This window comes from Ambystoma mexicanum, chromosome 2p, assembly GCF_040938575.1.
Source record: "Ambystoma mexicanum isolate Mex_15411 chromosome 2p, UKY_AmexF1_1, whole genome shotgun sequence".
Classification (NCBI taxonomy): Eukaryota; Metazoa; Chordata; class Amphibia; order Caudata; family Ambystomatidae; genus Ambystoma; species Ambystoma mexicanum.
In genome coordinates, this window is record NC_090923.1 from 751,124,573 (window position 1) to 751,148,422 (window position 23,850).

The following is a 23,850-nucleotide window of genomic DNA, read 5'->3' on the forward strand; positions in this document are numbered from 1 at the left end:
TCTGCTAAGCAGTGTCCTGGGCCCCGTCCGTCAATGCGCACGCTCAGCTCATCCACGGAGCTGGACGATCGTATTTGCGCTCTGTGCATATGTCCAATACCATAGGTCAGGCAATGTCGTGCGCATGCGCAGAGGAGCGTGAAGGTCTCTGGAGATTGTAGCCCATCCGGCCGATCAAGGAGTTCTGCGCGTGAGCGTTTAAATAAAGACACCAGAGGGAAACTAAAGCGTTCCAGCAGAGTGTGTGAGTAGTCTTTCATACACAAAAACGTACCGCTGGAACAAAAAGAACAAGTGCAACTCATTAATGGAAAACTGAACAAAGTGTTCTTGTAAAAGGAAAGGTTTTTTTTTTAAAAAAGCAGCAAAGTGCTTTGAAGGGCAATTTACGCAGTGAATGTGTCAAAGAATTGACAAAAAATAAACAAAACTAGTGTCTGCACAGAAGCAAAAATCCAGTTCAGTTGAAGTGTGCCCGGAGAAGTTAGAAAAGGACACCAAAGCTAGAAAAGTTGCGAAGTGCACAGAAAGGGGGGCACAACACAAGAAATCAGGACAAATTAAAATGACTATGCCTGGTGTATCTGGTCCGCCTATGTTTATGGTGTTTCCCGGTCCCGCAAAGATAAAATGGTCACAATGGAAGAAAGGATTCATCCATTACATTAAAGTGGCGTGTGGAAGCTCGTATTCCCATGACAGAAAGCTTTCCTTGTTGATGCATTTTTTGTGATACAAAGGGCAATGCATATTCGATACATTACCGCCCCTGCCTATTGAGGGTGGTGGTGACTCTGCAAACAAACTGGAGAATGTGTTACTTAAATTGGACTTACATTTGATCCCAAATACCAGCACCATTTTAGAACAGTACAATTTTGTTGTTCGTTCACAAGAGCAGGGTGAGACTGTGGAGGAGTATGTAACTGTGTTGCGTCATCTAGCTTTATCATGTACATTTCAAGACTCCTTTGATGAGCACATACACAACCAATTTATGATCCATTGTAACTCAAATAAAATCATAGAAGCGCTCTGGCTAAAGTACGAACCCACAAGTCCTAGATATAGCAAAGAGGGTTCAGCACTCATTGGCCTGTTTAGCAAAACTGTCACAAAAGGAAGGCACTGAGGTGAAGGTAGAAGTGCTAAGCATAGGCAACTCAAAGCAAAAGAAGAAACCCAAAGAGAAACCTGGACTTCAGGGGGGATATGATTCCAAGAGCAACAAGGCAAGAGGCGAAAGGAGAGAGGAACGTCTGTGTTTTTGATGCACAAGTAGCTCTCACTTTGCGGCATCCATGGCATGTCCAGGAAGAAAAGCAACCTCTGCAAAGTGCAAGAGGCATGGGCACTTTGCAAATTGCTTCAAGAACTACCAGGTCAACCAAAGGAAAGTCCTATATGTGAATGAGGAAGATGGACCTAGATCATCTGAGGAGGACGACGGGTGTCACCTGGAAAATATTACTGTTAACACTGTCAATATTGTTCAGAGTGGGGGTGAAGATGTGTGTGAACATCAGTATGCCAATGTTAGTGTGAATGGAAGAGAGATTTTGATGATGGCAGAGTCAGGTTAAAAAATCTCCCTGACTAGAATGGTATTTGAACATGAATTAGAAGGGGACATACGAAACTTGCTAAAGCATGACATTAATCCTGGTGGTTATAATCAGGATAAAATAGAGCTGCTTGGTCGTTTTGAGGCTAGATTCGAATTTAAAGGTCGATGTGGACAAGGGAAAGTTTGCGTAATGGAGAAAGGGTTAAAGCTATTGGGATGGCGTGTACAGAAGAAGCTCATGCTGAGGTTGGACCCAAATACTGATGACCAACGTTTGCATGTGGGGTGTTCTGTAGGGGAAAAATACAAAAATGCGTTTCAGAAGGGTGTTGGGAGCGTGAAAGGTGTACAGCACCAAATAATTGTAAAGAAAGGAAGCACGCTTCTTTCTGCGAGGTTGCAAGCAGTTGCTTTAGAAATAAGGGAGGGTGTAAAAAGGGAATTGGACAAGTTATTGCAAATGGGTGTCATTGAGAAGGCAGGAGGAGTAGAGTGGGCATCTCGTTTAGTAGTTGTAAAGAAGTCATCTGGTGAGTTGCGGTTATGTGTGGAACTCTGTGAGTTGAACAAGTGTGTCGTAATAGACTGACACCCGTTACTCAACATGGGTGAGATATTAGCTGTGGTAGGCCAAGGGAAGGTGTTTTTCTTACTGTATATGGCTTCGGCTTATCATCTAATTGAGTTAGAAGAAGGGTGCAGAAAATTGACTGCTTTTATTACCCAGAATGCAGTTCGGACTGGTGTCGGCATCATCTGTGTTCCAGAAAGTCATGGATACATTGTTTAAGGGAGAGAAAGGGGTGTTTTGTTTTCAAGATGATGGGCCTCATTCCGACCCTGGCGTTAACCAAGGCGCTATTAGTGCCTTGGTTGACGCCGTTATTTTTCCGACTCCGCCATGGTGAATGGCGGAATTACCGCCCCATTCCAAGGTTGGCGGGGTCGGTAATTCCCCATTCACCATGGGCCCTTCCCCATTCCCATTTTTGCCCCATAGGGCTCAATGGAAATGGGGAAGGCGCTAATTACGGCACCGTAAATTACGGTGCCGTAATTAGCTCCTAGGTCCCTTTGTGGGTTGGTTTTTTAACGCCTGCAAAAAGCAGGCGTTAAGTACCAACCCGCAAAGGGAACTCGGAATAGGGCGGTAAGGGTTTAACGGCACCGGTCTCGTTACCGGTGACCGTTAACCCTTACCGCCCTACTCGGAATGACCCCCGATGTGTTTGTGTGGTGAGTCAGAAGAGGAACATGGCAAGATACTTGATTGAATACTCAAGATTATAGAGGAAAAACGAATCACATTGAGGGAGGAGAAATGCAAGTTCAAGGTTGACACAGTAGAATATTTGGGACACGAAATATCCAGGAGTGGTGTCAGACCCAAGGAGAGTTTGGTATGTGCCATCAAGGAGGTGGAGAGGCTAAAGTGTAAAGGTGAACTACGATCATTCATGGGAAGAATCGAGTTTTAGCAGAAGTTTGTGAGGAACTATGCCAACAAAGTAACTGAAATGAGAAACTCGTAAAGAAGGGTGAGGAATTTGATTGGAACACAAAATATGAGGTGGAATTTAAAATCATAAAAGAAGACATTGATTTAGCTTGTCCGTTGGGGTGTTTCGACACACGTCGGACAAGTGTTGTTACTGTCGCATTGGCGCTGTGTTGTCCCAAATAAGTAATGGTAATGAAGATGAGATTATTGCCCATGCATCACTTGGTTTGAGAGGGGCAGAGAAGAACTATTTGATCTTGAGAAGGAAGCCCTGGCATGTCATTGGGCCATTGAGAGGATCTAGAACTTTGTGTGGGATAAAACTGATCACAAGCCAATCAAAGTGATTTTTGAAAGCAAGGGTTTGTACAAAGTTTCCAGGCGGGTAGACAGCTGGGTCATGAGGTTGTAATGTCACAGGTTCGAGAGGCAAGTCATTCCTGGGAAGGAAAATGTCTTGTCTGATTGGATATTTAGATTGAGCAGGTCCAATAGTACTGACAACGAGGAAATGGTGCTGTGGAAATAGTTTTCGTTAGTTATGAAGGGATTATGACTAAGGAGGTGTGCTCAGAGAAGATGACTAGGGATACTAAACTCGTGCGAGTGGCATCGTATATGGAATCATCGGTGTGGCCTAAGAAAGTGGATCTACAGCAGGCTGAGAAGGCGTTCTGGGAGGTGCATAATGAGTTGAGCTTGGTTGATGGTATTGTGTTCAGGTGGGAATGTGCTGTTGTTCCTGTGGGTATCAGGGACAAGGTTATTGATTTGGCCCATAGTGGACATGTTGGTGTGATGAGGACAAAAGGGATCTTAAGAAATAAATATTGGTGGCCTGGGTTCCATAGGGATGTCGAGCACAGACTGGGTAATTGCTTTTGCTGTATCAAAGCATGGAAGGGTGTGGAGGTGAGAAGCCAGCCAATTGTAGAGTTCACCGTTCCAGGAAAGGTATGGGATGAGCTTGCCATGGATTTAATGGGACAACAAAGGTATGTTGTTCTGTTGATGAATTTATTTTCATGCTGATGTGAGTTTAAAGTTGTAAGAGATATTTCTGAGGAGAGTATTGTGGAGTACATTCAATATGTGTTTGCGAGGGAAGGTATACCGGGAAGTGTTCTTACTGATAACGGCACACAGTTCAAGGGTGAGTGTTTTGTGAGATACTTGAAAGAGTGTGGGGTAAAGCATAAGAAGTCTGTATTGTACCACACGGAGAGCAACGGGATGGTTGAGAGGATGAACAGATGCGTAATGGATGCCATCCGCACGGCTGATGCGTGCGGTTCAGATAAAAGAGTTGCCATTCAAGAATGATTATATGCAATGCGCATGTCACCACATTCCACAACAGGGATTTGTCATTTCGAGCTTATGAGAGGATGCGAAGCCAACAGTAAGGTGACTCTGCCTTGGTTGGGAAGAGATAGGGGGTCGGATTGTGTGGTGGATGACGTGAGCAAGAGTTTGAAGAAGAGGAAAGAAGAGTGGGTGATGAGAGAGAATGTGAGACGGGCGAAGGAAGGAGTGAGAGTGGAATATGGAGACTGGGGAGAATAAAGGGGTGATCAAGAGGAAGTGAGTGTTATTGTACTCTGATCCTGTTCAGATAGTGGCTGTACTTAAAGGTGTAGTGCGAGTCAGTGGGGGACAGGTGTGTAATAAAAGTAGGATTGTGGCGGTAAGAAGAGGTTGTGTGTTGGGGAGAGTGTAAATGGAGGGAGATGTGTTGTGATGTTACTTACTGGGTGGAGTGTTGTGCGGTCAACACTCCATTGAGAATGTCTTGTTTAGAAAGTATTTTTATGCTTAGGATTCCTAGCTCAGCTGTTGGAGGTGAGCAGCTGAAGGGAGAGCTGTGCTGAGCTGTGCTGGCGGTCTGTTTCCTGTTATCTTAAGAAAATAAACAACATGATAAACCAGAATGCGTGTTGTGGTTTGTAACTCAACAATTTTCAAATATAATTTTTGATCTTCTCTTTCAGCTTCCTTCTAATTTTTCTATTTCACCTTGCTTCGCATCTCTAGGTTGGAGTCCTTTTTCATCCCTTCTTCGGTTTTGCTAGCTATGTATTGTGTATAGATTTATCCACGGCTTACATTCCCCTTATCTTTCTTCTCTTGTCTCAGTTTATTCTCCTCACTAGTCCCAATGTTCATCTTATCTTTTCGTGTTACCCATTCTTTGCCACTGCTCTGACCAGTCCCATTTTGGCTCCTTTTCCCAACTTGCTCCAAATCTCCAGAATTCTCTCTGCTATTTTCCTTGAACTCACTCTTGCCTCTTTTTACTTTTACTTCAAAACTCACCTTTAACCATTAAGGTGACTATTTCATGTTGATTGCCTTTTTTTGTACTCTGGTATTTCTGTTTTGCAACTTATGTACATCATTTAGGCATTACACTGTATACATCCAAATAACTAAATAAATAAACAATCTGGATCAAATATAGCTCCACTTTTAAAAGCAACCAAATTCATAAGAATGTATTGAGAAAGATGTATTTTAGCAACATACTTCCACGTCTGGGCTGGAACAGCGCATCCTCACATGCACTGCTTCTGAAATGACCTTCAGCCAAAGTGTGATTAACAGCTCTGTATTCTAGGCTCAGGGCAAGCTACAGAGTGCATTGTAACCGGATTACAGCCCGCTGTGCTGAATGCACACTTTAACACATTGCTGAAGTTGAAATAATCTGCACCCTACTGTTTGAGTGCTCTTGAGCCCTGGCAATACAATACAATGACATTCTTGAGGTCATCATCTGTAAAGATGATTGATTCTAACAAATGTTCATATTTCTGCAGAATTGTATGTGTACTCAAGGAAACACAAAAGTGCCTCAACGTAACCCATCATATTATGGATATGAACACTATTCTCAAGCAGAGACAAAATTGCCAGCATGTGGTTGACCGGAGACATATTTTCACTTTGCTAAATACAATCCAGCAACTGAAAGGGGGGCAGAGCAATCTGAAAACATTTTAGCTCCAACGGTGCTCCCTCCTACGCCCTCTCCTGTGCCCTCATCACAGATAGGTGGATGCTAAAGTGGATAGGTTTGCATTTCACAGACTGTAAAAGCCCAGCGAAGATTGCAACTCTCTTTACCTGTGACTCTGGAACAGCACTTGAGAGACTAGAACACCATGAGCCCCATTGCCCTTCACCCTGATCAACTCAGAAAAATTGGTGGATACGTCCCTCCAGTTCCTATGACCTTGCTCCATAGAGTCATAGATTACAAGTATGCTATGTGATCAATTATAAAGCTAACCCTCTAAACTTTTTATTTATTTATTTAACAAAATTTACTGTGTCTACTGTGCCTGGGTGAACATATCCGGCTGGATTTCGTTTGACCATTGGCCCTTTCCATAGAATCTGGCTTTCCTGAACTTAATCCAGGATGTGGGCAGGGGACTCAAGGCACACAGAATGAATAGGGCATGTATAGTTCAATTTCGGGATCACTCTTCTATGTAGAGATAGATGCAGGAGATTGCTAGAGAAGTTGAGGAAATAGGATTTATCTGAGAAAGTATGGATTTAGTTGAGGGATACATTAAAACAGGATTAAGTTGAGGGAGTGGTAGACAATACAATTAAAATAGGATTTTGTGGAACAAACTGACTAAGGATGGGTCATATTTTTGTGACTACCACAACTAGTATAGAATACCAGTGATCACCTTGGATGACATAAACATATGTGCCATTTCCATTCAGAGTGACGTGAAGAAAATCCTGGAAATTATTAGATGCACGCAGGAAATTGCAGTCTGTATGGGCCATCTTTATTTGACAAGAGAATTTGTGTGCTGTGAAGAAAAAGTATTAGACATCTTAAGACAGTTACTATTCAGTTGCGTCAACTGAGTCGGTCACCTTTTGTGACAAGACCTTTTGAGTCAGGAGGACATTTTATTCAGTGGTGTAAATCAGTGCACCTTCTTCATGTAAAGAGGCAAAATGCTTGTAAAGAAAAAGTCTTGGAATTGTTTAGAGGAAGGAGGATACATTCTGTAGTTGTAATTTACTCACTACCAAATCAAATGCAATCATTGAGTTGCTACTGGTACTAGTGAGAAGAGAATCCCAGTGACCACCTTTTATGACATATCACATTGCACATTTCTTATCAGTGAGAGAATAACAAGCTTGATTGTCAGTACCCAACAAGGGTCGAAATTAGGATTTGTTGAACAGGAGCAAAATGCTACTCCTTGGTATCAGCCATCATCTGTTAGGTCAGAGCTTCTTAAGGGGAGCCAGGAGCTAGTAAATAGTGCACAGCAAATGTAACTTGTGCGTAAGATGCAAATTCTAACTTTTCTCCATTTATGTATCATCCAATATGCTTTAAATGTCTCTTAAGTGTGCCCTTTATTCTGTTCTATACACATTCCCAAACCTGCATAGTTAATATTACATAGCTATGTTTGTATGGCACCACTTGCCTGGGGAGGGAGTAGCTCCTGGTAGCTCTTGGTTTTAAGCTAACCAGGCTCTCCTCGGCTATAAACAGGAGCAAAATAGCTCTCAGCTCCTGCCAATTTCGAACCCTGATGAACATGAAACACATAAACGTGCCAATGAAAGGGGACATGTGGCTAGAGAGCTTTTACATCAACCACAACAGCTGTGTTGTGCACCAGATATTCCAGTCTCCTGTGCGATAAATTTAAGGTACGCATTCTGTATACAGCAGTACCCGCTGTGCAAGTGATAGCAGTAAATGTTCAGGTATTGCAGTCAGAGGGGGTCATTCAGTCCACTGTCTCAGAGTATGGAGAGTTAGTATATAGCCAGCTCCTGTTCTCTAGCACCACACACACCCACCGCGTCTGAGAATAATAATGACAATGTGCTAGACAAGGATTATGACCCATCCGAGTACAGGCAAGCAACACATGATTCTGGACACCACTGATATCATGGAGGTAGACAATGATGTGGTTACATAGATGGGAAGGAAAGACAAAGCTACTCCTTCACCTGTATACAGTGGCCCTCATTACAACACCGGCGGTAACCAATGGCACTATTAGCACCATGGTTGCTGCCGGAATTGTAACGAGTCTGCCAATGGTAAATGGGGAAATACCACCCCATTCCAAGGTTGGCGGGGTGGTAATTCCCCATTTACCATTGGCCTTTCCTCATTCCCATTTTTGCCCCATAGGGCTCAATGGGACTGGGGAAGGCGGTAATTACGGTACCGCAAATTAGGTACCGTAATTATATCGGAAGTCCTTTTGAGGGTCCCTACTTTAACGCTGGTCCAGGCCAGCCGTTAAGGTCAGGAGCCGCAAAGGGACCTCGTAATCAGGCGTAAAGGGTTTAACGGTGCCGACACCTTTTACGGCGCCGTTAAACCCTTAACGCCAGGGTCGTAATGACCCCCAGTGTCTTTCAAACACAGCCTGTACGAACTCGAAGAGCCAAAAACTGACAATCAATGCCACCACCCGCTTAATATTCTAAACAGGGCACAGCATGGTATATTTTACCCTGTCATGAATGTCCAAAGTGTAGATTTACTTCCTGTAGACACCCCGATGTTTCAACTCATAGTGATGGAGGCATTTAAGTGTGGAGAAAAATATAATTGGTCTTATGACAAAGTATGAAAGCGCACAGTTAACCTTGTGGAAAGGTTGTCTATGTGCCTCTTGCCATGTTCATTTGTCAAAAATCCTAGTTTCCTTTGGGTCATGGCTAAAGCCAATAATTTCAGCTAAATGTCTAGTCAATTATCCCTTGCATGGAAGGCTGTACAGGATTTAGCCAAATGTTTGCAGGCACTAGATTAGTCATAGAATATGAAAGCCCATATCACCATGGAAAGGTAGAAATGAGTACAGAGCATTAACTACATGGCTATGACTGCACGCTGGGTGACATTCGCTTGCGGAGAGGGGTCGCCGTCCAGAAGTAATCCTAGAGGGCAGCAACTGTATGTAGTTCAGCAATAGGGCACTTTGGGAATGCAAGGATCAGAAGGTAGGATACACAAAGTAGATGGTATCTGGGAGAATTTGGAGAAGGTGGTAGCACAGTGTTCAACCCTGTGAGGGCTACAGCTTGGCTTTGCGGGAAAGACCATGCATGTCCTTCCTCTTGAGGTGTCACATCTCATCAGCAATTGGCAGTCTCTGAGGGAAATGATTCCTATTGCCCAGAGGATTAGCTTACACTTTATCTGGGACTTCACTGCAAGGAATATGCTGTACGAATCAGAGGATCACTATTGTGACAGCACAACTTCAAGACAGTAATTGCCAGCCGCTAAAATGCTACTTTGAGCACATTGGAATGGAAAAGTGAACAGTGCAATGCTGTCACTAGTTATTGCAACAGTCACACCCGAGTGTTAGATGAGGATTTCTTTATGCCAAGATAGTGTCGGGTGTTTTATTATGTCAGTAGTGTGCTACCGTTTTTTGAGCAGAACACTAAGTGTGTGTGCCAGCACAGGTCATCCCTGTCAGAAGTACTGCCAATGGTGTACCTGCCAGGACTCAACATGTCTAACATAATAAGAGCCCATGTTTGGTCAGGCGAGGCTGATTCAGTGCTGCTGGTAAGGGATGTGCTTTCAACCTTGTGAGGATAGAGCCTCAATGAGAGAACACAGAAAACCTCCAGGAGGCATTTCTAAACCCACATTTCAAGATCAAGGGGGTGCTTTCAGAACCCAGCAGAATGGCACACAGTTACAATTCTTAAAGTTGCACTAAAGCAGTGGGCGGATATGAAATTGTGTGAAGAATAGAGTTGAAAAAAATGCAACAACCCCTTTTCTTAACATGCCACCAGAGATGTCAAGCCTATTGTCAGGAAGTACATTTCACATGCCATCTTCAACACATGACCCATTGTATGTGAACACGAAGGATGATCATGATAATGGAGATGGAGGGTTCATGGGATTAACATCTCACTCGAGCATCCATCCCCATTGTGCATTGATATACACAGACATTCAGCAGACTTTCAGCAGCTCAGATGGTGGATGCATATCTACACGACACATCACACTTTGTTAGGAATGATGAGCCTCTACAGTAATAGTTGAATAGGTGATCCATCAGGCCAGCAGGACTTGTAAGAGATGCCATTTAATGCCTAAGCTGCCACCTTACTAGGGCACAGCCTGGGTGAGTCTTTGGTGCTGTTGATGTTATTCTATATGACTGCTGGAGAATTATGTGGTTCCCCATATTGAAAAATTTACAAACATTAAAATGAGGTACCACTACATTAAGGAAGACTATGACACCTCGTCATAGTAAAAACATCAGCTTTCATGATGAACACTTGAAGTCTGCTTCAAAGCACAGACGAGAAGTGGAGCAGAGTTGTTTAATGGGGGTTGTGTTTGTGAAATGGATATTGCTGGTTACTGACTGCTAGTAAGTCAGGTGGGGCTATCATATCACGACGAGATACCTTTAGCATTTATGCTACTGCTGTTCAGTTCCTAAACCCTGGTCTCTGCTATTTTAAGACCACAGTAGTGGAGGGCAGAGCTACCTTTCACCAGAGCTGAGAGCCAATAACATGAGAATTGTTCAGGTCCTTTCTGCCACCTGAGATCTGCCAACACAATAATATTTTGGGTTCTTCCAGCTACATGAGAGCTGACCAACATGATCATTTTGGGGATCCCCCACTAACCGAGAGCTGCCCAAATGGGAATTGTTTGGGTCCTCCCCGCTGCACAAGACCCAAACATAACATGCTTCCTGGATGATGCTGGGTGAAGTTTAAAACATGAACTAGGGACAAACTAAACACACAGAGGGGAACACAGAGGAGTATGTATAGGGAGATGTCAGCATGTCTACAGTGGCAGTAGGAAGGAGGTGCTGGGAGCCCCTTCTAAGTGCAGGAGATAGTGTTTATGGGCAGACTTGAATGCAAATAGGTAGGTGGTGTTTGTGCGGTCCACGGTAAGGGAGTTCCAGTGGTTAAGGAAAGAGAAATAGAAGAAGTGAGAAGATGTACAGGTTTGACAAAGGATGTAGAGGTTGAGTAGTTTGCTAGGTTGTAGTTTGCAAGGAGAAGGGTGCTAAGAAATAGAAGCAGGCATGTACGGTGTGGGAGTTTCTCCATGAAAAATAGTACATGCTTCCTGAATCTGCATGTATCTGATAGCTTCTTCCCGGCCATTTCATTCTAAAGCTGCTGACATTCTCCCCCACCTTTTCTCGGTTTCATGGTTTCTGCTGGGGTGATGGGCATGCAGGTGTATTTTGAAAGCATTTTGGACTGCTCTGTCCGGAGAGCCTCCATGGCTAACCACTACTTGCAATGCAGGCAATGTATGTCTGCACGTCTTAACAAGCGATCCTACTGGCTGCTCCCATATGGACACAAATTCAACCTGTCCACCACATAAGAGAAATGTCAACCAAGCCAGCAAAGGCCTGATAGCTGCAGCCACTGGCACTTGCTGTGGTTGGACATCTTTTTCAAGTCACTGTGGTCTACATCACATGGGAAATGAATTGCCTGCACCTTCAGATGTATGGGCAAATGCTCCCTTCAAACACATGGAGGTGGCGTGGTGTAGGGCACATGTGGATAAAAAATTGGTTTATGCTACTGCTTACTCTGTTTATGCATTGTGTTGTGTCCACTGAATGATGCCCACTCGCATTGCCCAACCCCACTTTCCTCTTGCACAGCTTAAACACAACTGTATACTCCTCTGTCTGCAACTTCCCCTTAGGCTTTTGGACGTGCTGCCACACTCATCAGGAGACCATTGTAGAAAGTAACCTTTTATTTTTCCCTTCCTCTGTTCTGTCTTGCCCCTTCTACAAAATTGGAGCCACTAGCTGCTGCTAAGTTATCCTCCTCATCCTCCCTCTCTTTTAGCTCTAATCTTTCTCCTACTCCTCATCTGTATCATTGCTATCCCCCTCCTACCCTGCATTCACTGCACCCCCCTTCTCACTCTCCCCATAAACCTGCTTGTTTTCCTCTTTTTGCCTTTCATCAACCCCTCCGGTTCAACTTGCTGCCTCAACCCCCCTCCACCTGTTCCCCTCCATTTTACCCCACACTCCTTCTCTTGCTGACCCTTCACCTCTGCCTCCTTCTTTTCCACCTTCTACTGACCCTGCATCTCTGTATCTTCTCATTCTACCTTCTGCTCACCCTCCATCTTTGTCTTCTTGCGCCCCAATTCCTGCCCCTCAGTCTCTTCTTCTTCGTGTCTCTCACAGGCAGACTCTCTCACCAACTCCTCCCACATCATTTGAGAGATCTTCCACAAGGATTGAATGCTACTGCTCTGTGACTCGACCCTTTCCACATCGTCTTCTGGTGGTTCCTGTTCACCACGTGTGGACTCCCCCTCTTTATCATGCTTATAGGCTCCGACACACATATCCCTGGATAAAGTCTCTGTCTCATTTTCAGCAGACTGTGCATCTGCAAGCACATGCACCACAGCACCCACCAGCTTCTCCTCGTCCTAAAATGATATGCTCACAGTATATCCAACATTCCTTTTCCTTGTTCATGGTAGCCGTTTTAGGAGGCACTAATGGAAAGGTTTTCATTCAAAAAAGGATTTTATAGCTTTTTTTTCTTTTCTTTTGGGTGTGGAAGCAGGAAAAGTAAAGGACAAGGATTCAAGGAAATCAAGATTCTAGAAAACCAACAATCACATGATTCTTCACAAAGAGTTTTCTTAAAGGGTTTCTTTTTTGGGAAGGTCAGAGGAACGATTAGGGAAAGTGATTCCAAGTACACATAATCACAGAGGTTTTCACAACGGGTACACACAAAAGGTTTACATTTTCTTTTTTTCTCTTTTGATTGGAAAAAGAAAAGTGAAGAGATTAGAAAAAAAACAATCACACATCGTTTCTCAAAGAGGGAGCAACACTTTGAGGAACTTTATAAAACAAGTACAATACCAAGTACAATTACAATAACAGGCAATGAAATGTGAAAAAGACACAAAAAACGGATCACTGTGGGTCAACACAATCTCTCTTGGTCGCCCCAAGTGTAGTTCAAATCTGCTCCGTCCTTTAACAGCCCAACCCCAACACAGAGAACTAGACGAAGCTGTAAGCTGGGGCTTTTATCCAGCCATGAATCTCCAAGAGATTTGACGGCTGTGATTGGCCCACCGAAGCTCACCGGGATGCTCAGATTTGACACAGGGAAGGAAGGCTCACCCTCGGAATCGCGCAGGTGAGTTTTAGCATGATTTTGAGCTGGCAGCAGGTCCCATAAGATCTCATTAGACCGGCGAATCACGAACAAGGTAGTTGGCTTGTCCCACGTGATCAATCAGGTGCGGGTTGGCTATGCGTTAGTGACTACATCTCCCTATCCCCAGTCACATCAATTCTTTTTTAGTTCATAGCAAAAAAGCATAGCTAACTGGCGCCACGTCTTAATTATGACCTTCAGGCAGTTCTGATCTTCATCAAAATTCTGTTTGGATCGGGAGACTTGAAGTTGAAGATTTTCCATTGGGAGTACCGACCTACTCTGCCCAGGAGCCCTGCACAATCAAGAAACTGACTAAAAAACGGTCATCCTAACAGGGGTTGGTTGGTGGCTCTAAAAATATGATCTTATTATCTGGAAATAACATATTAAATTAACCCCAATATTTTCATAAATCAGAACCAACAATGAGCTAATGCTGGCGTCCAAGAATCAGATACAAGCGGTGGCAGGTTTCCAGAAATAATATGACAATTCTGCGCGAGATGGGCATCATTGGCAAACGATATATGCCTCTGCCAGATGATGGCTGTATATTTTTTAAAAAATCCCAAGCCATCCTCTGTCTCTTGGATGGCTGAAGAGCTGGCGGTGGGGGCAGTGAAAGTCACTAACACCTGTGAGACTGTGCATCTGTAGATGGATTGTCCTGGGGCACGACCAGTCACATGGAAACCATCTGCCTCACATGTGACTATTCCCATCTCAGCTGCTTTGCTGGCTTTTCCCCTTTCCAGCCATTGGCTAGAAATGGTAAACATTTTCGAATATGTCACATGTGACATTGGGCCTCTTCATTAGATCCCAAGGTACCGTTGTGAATGTCAGAGGAGGGATATGTTCCAAACGGAGCTACGACTGCTCAGCATGTCATTAGGGACACGATTACCAAGCTCTGGACTTTAAGAAAGAACATTTTACATGCTATATTTTGCAATTTAACTTTTAGCATACTAAGCACGGTTAGTATAGCTCAGTGGCAACACGCTCGTCTTGGGAACAAGACGTCCTGGGCCGGCGCTTAGAAACCTTCCATATTAAGCGCGTTATAAAAAACAGTTAAGATATGATATGATTATTAGCGCAAAAGAGTCATAGGGCCTCATTACGAGTATGGCGGTAGCCATGGTGCTATTAGCACCATGGCTGCCTCCATACCGGGCTCCAATACCGAGTTCCTTCAATGGGGAATTACCGGGTCATTCCAACATTGGAGGACCCGGTAATTTCTCCTTGAAGGAACCATTCCCCATTCCCATTTGAGCCCCTCTAGGGCTCAAATGGGAATAGGGAGGTAGCTAATAAAGGGCACGTTAATAACGGTCCGTTATTAGCTCCCTGTTCCCCTCGTGGGACCCGGAAAGGACGTCTGGTTTTACCAGACGTCTGTTCCGGGTCCCACAAAAGGAACCTCGTAATAGGCGCTCCCGTAATCAAGGGTGCCGGTCCCGTACCGGCACCCTTCATTACGGGACCACCAGGGTCGTAATGAGGCCTATGGTATCCAAAGAGCTGTTGACTAAAAATCCAAGATGGAAGAGATGATGATATGAGGACATTTGTCATATTTGGACTGATTGCTCTTCTGATCACTTACCTCTAATTCCGGGAGATCTGTGTCCCCCACGTCATAGGAGACTGTGTGGAGGTCCTTATCAGCTAACAGCTTTTTGGTGAGGTCCCCGTTTTCTGCTAGCCCACTGTCCGTGTCTACAAATGTGGTTTCGATATAGTCTTTTTTCTTCCAGTTGTGGGTCTCGCCCGATTTCCAGAGGGCTAGGTCAGGGTAGAGCGCAGGTTCTGGGGTGCAGTATGGCTCCACTGTCCTCTGCAAGGTGCCAGCATCCAGAAGTTGCTGGGTCAGCTTGCCATTGAGTTCCGTGCTGGAGTAGGGTGAATGTGGGAAGCATTTCCAAGCATGCCCCGAGAAGAAGCCTGCCTGGTCAGAAATTAATGAGTCGCTCTCTTGGATTAGCAAGGCCTTCGATCCTGTGGGGTTGCTTTTCTTATCCAGCAGGGGATGCTGCAGTTCATGAAGGCTTTCCATTGCGAGGCCAGTATACCCCCAGATCTATGCCAAGCTGCACGTCATGGACTAAGTGAAGAGTATCGCCTTTTTCAACCACTCGCGGAAAGACGCTGCCACAGTACACAGCCAAGCTTATAACCTGTTGATAAATAAGAAGCCACAATTAGGGATTATCAAATAGCATTGTTACTGTTGTGCAGCATTCTGAACAGAGTTTGTTTGTTTGTTTGTTTGTTTGTTTGTTTGTTTTATTATTTGTAATGCGCACCAGACACGGGGGTATCAGGGAGCAGCAGTTACAAGAATGTGCAACGTTTAGTTACAGTGAGTAAAATACAGTACATACACAAGTAGATGAGGACTAGAGGAACTAAGGGAGGATTTACAAATATGACAGACAATACATGAATTAGAATTCTTCCCATAGGGATCACAAGCAGGCAGTACTAAATGACATCTTAGTTACAAAATCATAGGGTCATCCCTAGGTTGAGGTTACAGCGCCCAGGTTTACTTGTCAGATTTGAACCATGTGATAATGTTGGATCTAAAGTTCTAGTAGGATTGGTCTTCTCTAAGTGAAGGGGGCAAGGAGTTCCAGAGCTGGGCTGCTTTTACGGGGAAGCTACTACCTCCAATCCTGGACAGTTTGAATCTGGGAATGGACAAGAAATTCAGGATAACTAGTCTGGATGGTCTTAAGGATGTCCGTCTGTGGAATCTCTCAGAGAGGTAAGTGGGTGCAGTATTATTTAGTGATTTGTGGGTGAGTGATGCCGTTTTCAGTAGGATTTTATCATTGGTGGAGAGCCAATTGTTTTGTCGCCTACTCTTAGAGATATGATCTCTTCTGGCTATGCCTAGGGCTGCCCTTAAGGCGGAATTTTGGAGGGTTTGGATTCTCCTGATGATGCATTTGTTCGAGCCTATGTATAGGGCATTACAATAATCTAAGCGGGACAGAATGAGGGCTCTGGCCAGGATAATGCAGCTATTGTTAGAGAGAAAGGGTTTCCCAGTTCGAATAAGTTTACACGTGTACACGGTAGTGGACGCTAATGTGTTAACTTGTTTAGAGAAGGACAAAGTGGAATTGAGATGGAATCCTAATGTCTTTGCCTCCTTAGCTACCTTGATGAGGTTGCCGTCAATTATAAAGGAGGAGTATTCAGGGCCTAGTTTGTTTAGGTTAGTGTGGGTACCCAGGATGATGAGTTTGGTTTTATCATCATTCAGGCATAGACCGTGTGTTGCCATCCATGACTGGATGATGAGGTACACTCTATTCACCAAGGACAAATCTTTATCATAATACCCTGAAAGTGGCAGGAGAATCTGAGTATCATCTGCATAATTAGTGTAGGTGATACCAAGATAGTCTAGATCATCAAAAAGGGACTTGGTGAAGATGTTGTACAACGTGGGTGAGACGCAGGACCCCTGGGGCACCCTGCAGGTGATGGGTATAGGGTCTGCATCTGCTGATGGTGAGAAGACCCTCATTGTTCTGTTGCTTAAGAATGACCTAATCCAAGTTATGGCCTCTTTGGAGAAATGTGCTGCTGAATCAAGATAGTTGCATAGGACCTTGTGATCCACCAAGTCAAAGGCGGCTGAGAAGTCGAGGAGGAGAAGTAGGCTGATTTCCCACTGTCTCTGAGTTCATCAACTTGGGCCTTCAGATCGATAAGGGCGGTCTCCGTGCCATGTTGTGGACGGAAACCTGACTGTCTAGCTCCTAAGAGGTGATGTAATTCCCAAGTATTTTTGAATTTGTGTGTATGCCACTTTGTCTAATATTTTTAATAGAAAGGGAAATGTTGCGATTGGCATGTAATTAGTTGGGGTCTGGGGGTCTAAGGTAGGTTTTCTTAATAATGGCAGCACCCATGATTCTTTGAGGTTAGTGGGAATGGTACCGGTACCAGGGCCCACTTAAAGCCCTGACCTCTTATGACACACAGAAAGTGATGTCATTCAATCCCACCCTGAAGTGACATCACGGGAAGCAATGGAATACGACCTTGCATCCCTTGACAAAACAGGAAGTGCCATCACATAGCATTGTTTCTAAGTACACAACGAAAAATATGGTTACCATATGTATAGTTAATATCAGTGCGTATAAGCCCATATTACCAAATTACTGGCAGTGCAGGGTTGGAATAAGTTTCCCCCAACTCTACGACTGGAAAACAACTACCAGAAGTTCAGGAGAAATCTGAAAACATATTTGTTTAAATAAACTGCAATTCCTGTGTTAGCAAATGACTAGAATAGTACCCCAGAAAATAGGAATGGGTCTGTCCATAGGTTTGTCTCTGTTTTATATTCACTCGCCCTGATGCCTGTAGGCTTTCGGCACGCTACAAGCACATAAATAAATACATTAATAAATAAACTGAATGCAAGCAGACGTCCAAGGCCAAACGATAATGATGTGTTATTATGTAGCACGTATGCTTAAGCGCTTCATATACAACAAATATACATACAATATCACCCACCCTTTGTTGGTACTCATTTATCAACCTCAGCTGGATGAAAGGCTGAATTGACCTTGCTGGGAGTCGAACCTGTAACCTGCAGATAACACAAACATTGCAGCAGCGACCGCTCAACCCACTGAACTAGCTTACCGGCTATAGCTATCAGAAAACCAGCCACTCCAGAAACAAAGATCCACATGTGGTCACAGCCCATGAAACTCAATTAAAACAAATTAAAACAAATAATTTAAAAAAGATCTTTTTTTTAGGGGTAGCCAGGGAGACCACAGGGGTAGCATAACGACCCCTAAATGACGTCAAATATAAGGAATCGTCTTTCTAGCGTAACGTGCAGCAGCTGTGATTTACTCAACACTTTTCAGCCATCGCTTTTTTTTCAATAACGTTTTGGTTGTTTCAAACTTTGGTAACCTCTTTAGAAAATGTAATACTGAACGGATCTGCACTTTTTCTATTTTCCAAGTAGCTCGGAACCCAAAAAAGGAGGTTCATCAGTGCATGAACCCTGAATTCCATCCTCTTAATCCCACAGCAGGTGTGGACACGTCAATGACACTAGCGCATAGATACCAATCAGGGGCTCCTCTGGTCTAGTAATGCCTCTGACACTGCACTTAGCTTTCAGTCAGTGTAAATAATGGCCAATGCGTATAGGACCAGAGCTAACCAAAGAAAAAACTGCTGCTCCCATACAGTCCACGCACAACACCACCTAATGAATAAATACATTAATTCATTAATGAATACGTTTATTTGGACGAAAGATTCTATAAAACATTTCACCCATTTTAACAATCACACTGAACTTTATAGAACGACCCCTTTTAATTATAAAAGAAAAATAAAATGACGATAAATGTATTACAACATATCGCTTTATAAAGAGCTCACGACTTCTGTTGGGAAAACCAAACAACTTACTGTTTATATATACATTTTTTAAAACACAGACTCGCCTGTCCTGTCAAAGTATTTAAGTTGTACTCACTGAGATGCTTCCATAATGTGTTCAGTCATTCACAAACCCATGCTGTGTGTTGTGACTGAATAAAGGGAGGTGTCTCCTTTAAGAGAGGAGAGCACGCCAGGGCGGGAAGAGGGCGTAAGGGGAGGGACAAGGGGAGACGTTGGTTTAGTATGTGTTAGGACGAATAAAGGAAGGTTAGACCTACGAATGGCTCCTGTCTTTCTTAGGCCGTAACATGGCAAAGTGATCAGAATGAATGCGAGGCCAACAACTGGCAACATAGCCGCCGTACCTAAGGCGTGCCGCAGGCAGGGCGTGTGAGCCCAGCAGGACACCAAAGTAGCCGCCGTACTCACAGCGTGCAGCAGGTCAGGTAAGCAAGCCCAGCAGATGGGAAAGGGCCGCCGCACCCACGGCGTGCCACAAGGAGAGCAGAAGAGCCCAGCAGCGCTGGACAGCAGCAGACAGACGAGATGGGCCAGATGGAACACCCAGCAACAGTGAAGCGGACATCCAGACTGCAGCCGAGGAGAGCCGCTGCAGCAGTGACAGGCTCAGCAGACACCAGGAAGCGGAGCAATGTGAGACGCGAACATACCTCTACAGAAGGGGGCTGCCGCAGAACACAGAGGACTGCCGTTGGTAACACTCTGCAGCCAGAAGACGATAGGACCGCCACCGGAAGACCCCAGCAGCCAGCAGCCAGGAGACGGAGAGTACCGCTGACGGAAGACTCTATCAACCAAGAAAGGATGGAAGAGCCGAGACTGCAGCAGTCCTGAAGGAGAGTCACCGGGCACAAGTAAGGAGTCTGCGTCCCTCCCCCACCACCACATGTTAGACAAGGACCAGCGGGAGAACGGCAGATAGAAAGGGGCTCGAACACGCGCTCGCCCACGCACCAGCAGATAAAGCTGCACGAGGCCCACACAAGTCACTACAATTGTGCGTGGCTTGCAGCAAACCCAGAGTGTGCCAGTGAGAAACCCCAGCCACATGCCTCGGAGAGGGAGGCCCACATTGGTGTGCACTGACCTCCCATCACGCAAAATTGGTGGAAAAACCACTGCAGCCAGCAAAAGACCCTCCAAACAGCAGCCTGCCATCCGGCCACAGCTAAATGTGGATTACAGATTAGAAGTACCACGCAAAACGCAGAATCAAACCAACGTATAACACATGGAGTACAAGAGTGTCACACAAGTAGAGAAAAATAACACTCAACGCGGGACTCCAAGGAACACTCGAAAAAGGCCCCCTTTTTGAATACGCTACCAGCCCCAACAGACAGAAGGGCGGCTGACGAACTCCACCAAATTCAACACCACCAACCAAACAACCATGACTGACCAAGTACAGGTGGCCGCTGACGTGGGGACACTCCCGACCACCAACGCTGGCCCATCATCCCACGCAAGCCTCATGAGACGGCCTAACCCATTCACCCTCAATCCACACCATGATCAGGGACAACGGTGAGAAGAATGGGTTGAGGAATTTGAAGGCTTTGTAGGTGCCATTGACACACAGGATCCTCCCAACAAGATTAGCATCTTCATTAACGTTGCAGGGAAAGAAATCAAAAATATAATTCGTACAATTCCTCCGCAAGAATGAGCCACATACCAACGTCTTCTAGGAGCCATCAATGAAAAGCTGGTAATAACACCCAACAGAGACTACAAACGCTATACCTTCAACCAATGTGCCCAACTAGCTCATGAATCCATAGGTGAATTTGTCATCCGCCTTCAGGGAAAAATCATAAAATGTGACTTTGCCAACTTCAACGACAACGAAGCCATTAGACTACAAATAATTGAAGGGTGTATATCATCAATGTTTAGAAAGCCCCTCCTGAAAAAAACCCTATCCCTCAAAGAAATCCTCGACCTAGGCAGAGTATATGAATGGATAGACGTCCAGGCCGTGGCCATCGAAAATCCCAAAAAAGGAGACATCATCGCGGCCATGACACCATACACCAGGTACCAATGCCCACAGAGCCGACAACCCTTTAGAAACCCCCTCAGCGACCTCAGAGTGACAGGCAATGCTACCGATGCAGACTTGAGTATCGCCACAAGGGACCATGCCTTGCCATTGGCATGCGCTGTGGCCAAGAAAACCACTTCCAAACCATGTGCAAAGAACAACTACCCAAAACAGGATCCGGCCGCCAGCAAAATCCACAAACTCATGGCCGCTTCCCAGAACCACAAAGAGAACAACACGACCGACGACCGGTCGAGAGAGGGATGACGTACCCCACAATAGCCCAACAATGCCTGAACACTGTAAGAGCCCTAGAAAGCCCACAAATCGAGCCTGACAGGAAACATCACAAACTGTATGACTACCATCACTATGACCAAACCCAAATGACCACCCTGGACGGGGCCTACATGAGGGAGCATGCATCATCCCAGGAACAAAGAAGCTGGATAAGCCCTACGACATCAGACTATGACCCGTACAACAACTCCCCGCCAAGGTCTCTTAGTGCAGAAGAACAATCCTTAAACCGGCAAGATGGCTATGACAGAGAGTACATCAGACCCCTCAGCATAAACACTAACGACACACCTGATCCCAAAGTGACAGTACAAATGGGCAACTCCCGGAACCAATTTCTTGTCAACATGGGAGCGACTGTCAACGTGATGAACGAGGAACTATACGACATGATAGCAGATCTTTATCCCCTGTGCCAATCAAAAACACACATCTTCCAGTGGGAAGTGGCGCAACCCCTGACATCCAAAGGTCAATTCCTATGTGACCTAACCCACAGAGACCTCACGATACCTACGACAATACATGTCATCCAGAGCCCTTCAGTAGGACAATGCCTCCTCAGCTACAGAACAGCCTGAGCCCTAGCACTCATAGACCTACATTATGAGCCAACGGAGATAATAAAGGGTTACCTGTCAGACAGACATAAATGCCTGGCAATAACCTGCCAGCCCCTCTACAAAGATGCCCTCAAAGCCAAGTTCCCCAAACTATTTGAAGTGGTAGGGATGCTCAAAGACTCCGTCATTAAACTACACATTGACCCCACGGTAACACCGGTGCCACAACACCCCCACAAAGTGGGTTTCCACCTCCAAGCACAAGTATCCAAGGAACTGCAGCTTCTACTGAAAACAACATCATTGAGAAAGCCGAAGGACCAACGCCATGGGTATCCCCCATTGTAATTGTCCCCAAAGACAATGGACGACTGCGCATATGCGTCGACATGCGCATCCCCAATGCCGCCATCCAAAAGGCTAGGCACCCTGGTCCAAGTTTGGAAGACATGCTTGTCAGACTAAACCAAGTGACAAACATCTCCAAACTAGACCTCAACAAAGGCTACCACCTCTCGACCAATCAGCACCTTTGCCACACATGAGGGGCTATTCAGATATAAATGCCTCAACTTCAGCATATCAGCTGCTGAGATCTTCCAAGAAACCATCAGACAACTAATATCATCAGAAGGCAACGCCTTAAATTACAGCACTGATATCCTAATTTTTGGGAAAACCCAGGAGCAACATGACAAGGCGCTCTTAGCGGTATGCAAGATTCTACAAGAGGCTGGCCTAACACTCAAAATGGCCCCAAATGTGACATCAACAAAACCAGCTTAGATTCTTTGGGCACATATCCTCTGACAGGGGAATCACAGCCGACCCGGATAAAAGCTATCACTGACCTTCATGCCCCTACAACGACGGTGGAATTACGGTTGTTCCTAGGAATGGCAGGATACTGCACACAATACCTCCAGAATTACGCCACCACCACTGACCCACTTCGGGCTCTCCTCAAGAAGGACACCCCCTTCGACTGGTACTCACTGTGCCGGACAGCCTTCCAGACCATCAAAGAAAGCGTCGCCAACCATTGTCAACTAGCATACTTCCACCTGGAATGGAACACCATCATCACGGTTGATGCCAGCCCGGTCAGTCTTGGTGCTTTTTTGGCCCAAACCAGCCCCAAAGACGATGCCCAACATGCGGTAGTGGCTTATGCCAGCAGAGCCCTATCCCCCACCGAAAAGGCCTACTCATAGGCAGAACAAGAAAGCTTAGCAGCTGTGTGGGCCTGTGAGAAATTCCACCACTTCTTAATTCGCCAAAGATTCACAGTGGTCCCAGACCACCAAGCCTTACTATCCCTATTTGGAAACCCCAAAACGAAAATGCCCCCGAATAGAATCCCGGGGAATAAGACTCCAAGAATACAATTACAACATAATACACAAACCAGGGGCAGATGCCAACCCGGCTGACTACCTGTCAAGACACCCGACAGCAGACAACGACAACTCACTGGTCTGCAAAGCAGAAGAATACATCGCGTACCTATCCTCAAACGCCATGCCCTCTACCATCTCATCAGCAGTCTTCGCAGCCAGAAGCAAAGCTAACCCCACAATCAGAACTGCCTTACACCTCACTCGCACAAACAAATGGAACAACATGCACGGAAGAGGCAATAGAGGGGAGGAGGCAGGCAAGAAAGACCTAAGCCGCATAGCCAAGATACACTCTGAGCTAGTAGCCACAGACCAGGGCATACTGTTATGAGGCAACTGATTAGTAGCCCCGAAGGACTTCCGGAAAACACTAGTAACAATAGCTCATGAGGGACATTAGGGGAGGGAGAATACCAAGAAAATCTGAAGAAACCACATATGGTCCCGTACATGGATATCATAGTAGAGGACATCCTAGCACACTGTAGACCCTGCCAGCAAGCGGTGAAAAGGACAGACCCAAATCCGATGCGACCAATGCCACTTCCGCAAAGACCCTGGCAAAGGGTCGCAATGGACTTTTACGGACCTCTAGAGGAAGGAGTATATCTACTCGTAGCAATTGACGAGTACTCACGATTTCCATTCGTCAAACAGACATCATTAACATCGTTCTACGAGACAGTGCCAATCACAGATGAACTCTTCAGCAAATGGGGCTTTCCAACCATTGTAAAAAT

At 45.2% G+C, this 23,850-nt stretch overlaps 1 protein-coding gene across 3 annotated transcripts in view; it reads right to left on the bottom strand.

Annotated features, from left to right (window-relative positions):
- The window catches only part of TMEM91 (transmembrane protein 91), a 375,921-nt gene that overhangs the window by 73,882 nt on the left and 278,189 nt on the right, over positions 1–23,850 (bottom strand). For all 3 annotated transcript variants that reach the window (XM_069644396.1, XM_069644394.1, XM_069644395.1), the window contains one exon: positions 14,944–15,514. In XM_069644396.1, coding sequence (XP_069500497.1) covers positions 14,944–15,393 — 450 coding nt within the window. In that variant the 5' untranslated portion in view covers positions 15,394–15,514. The remainder of the gene's footprint in view (positions 1–14,943; positions 15,515–23,850) is intronic.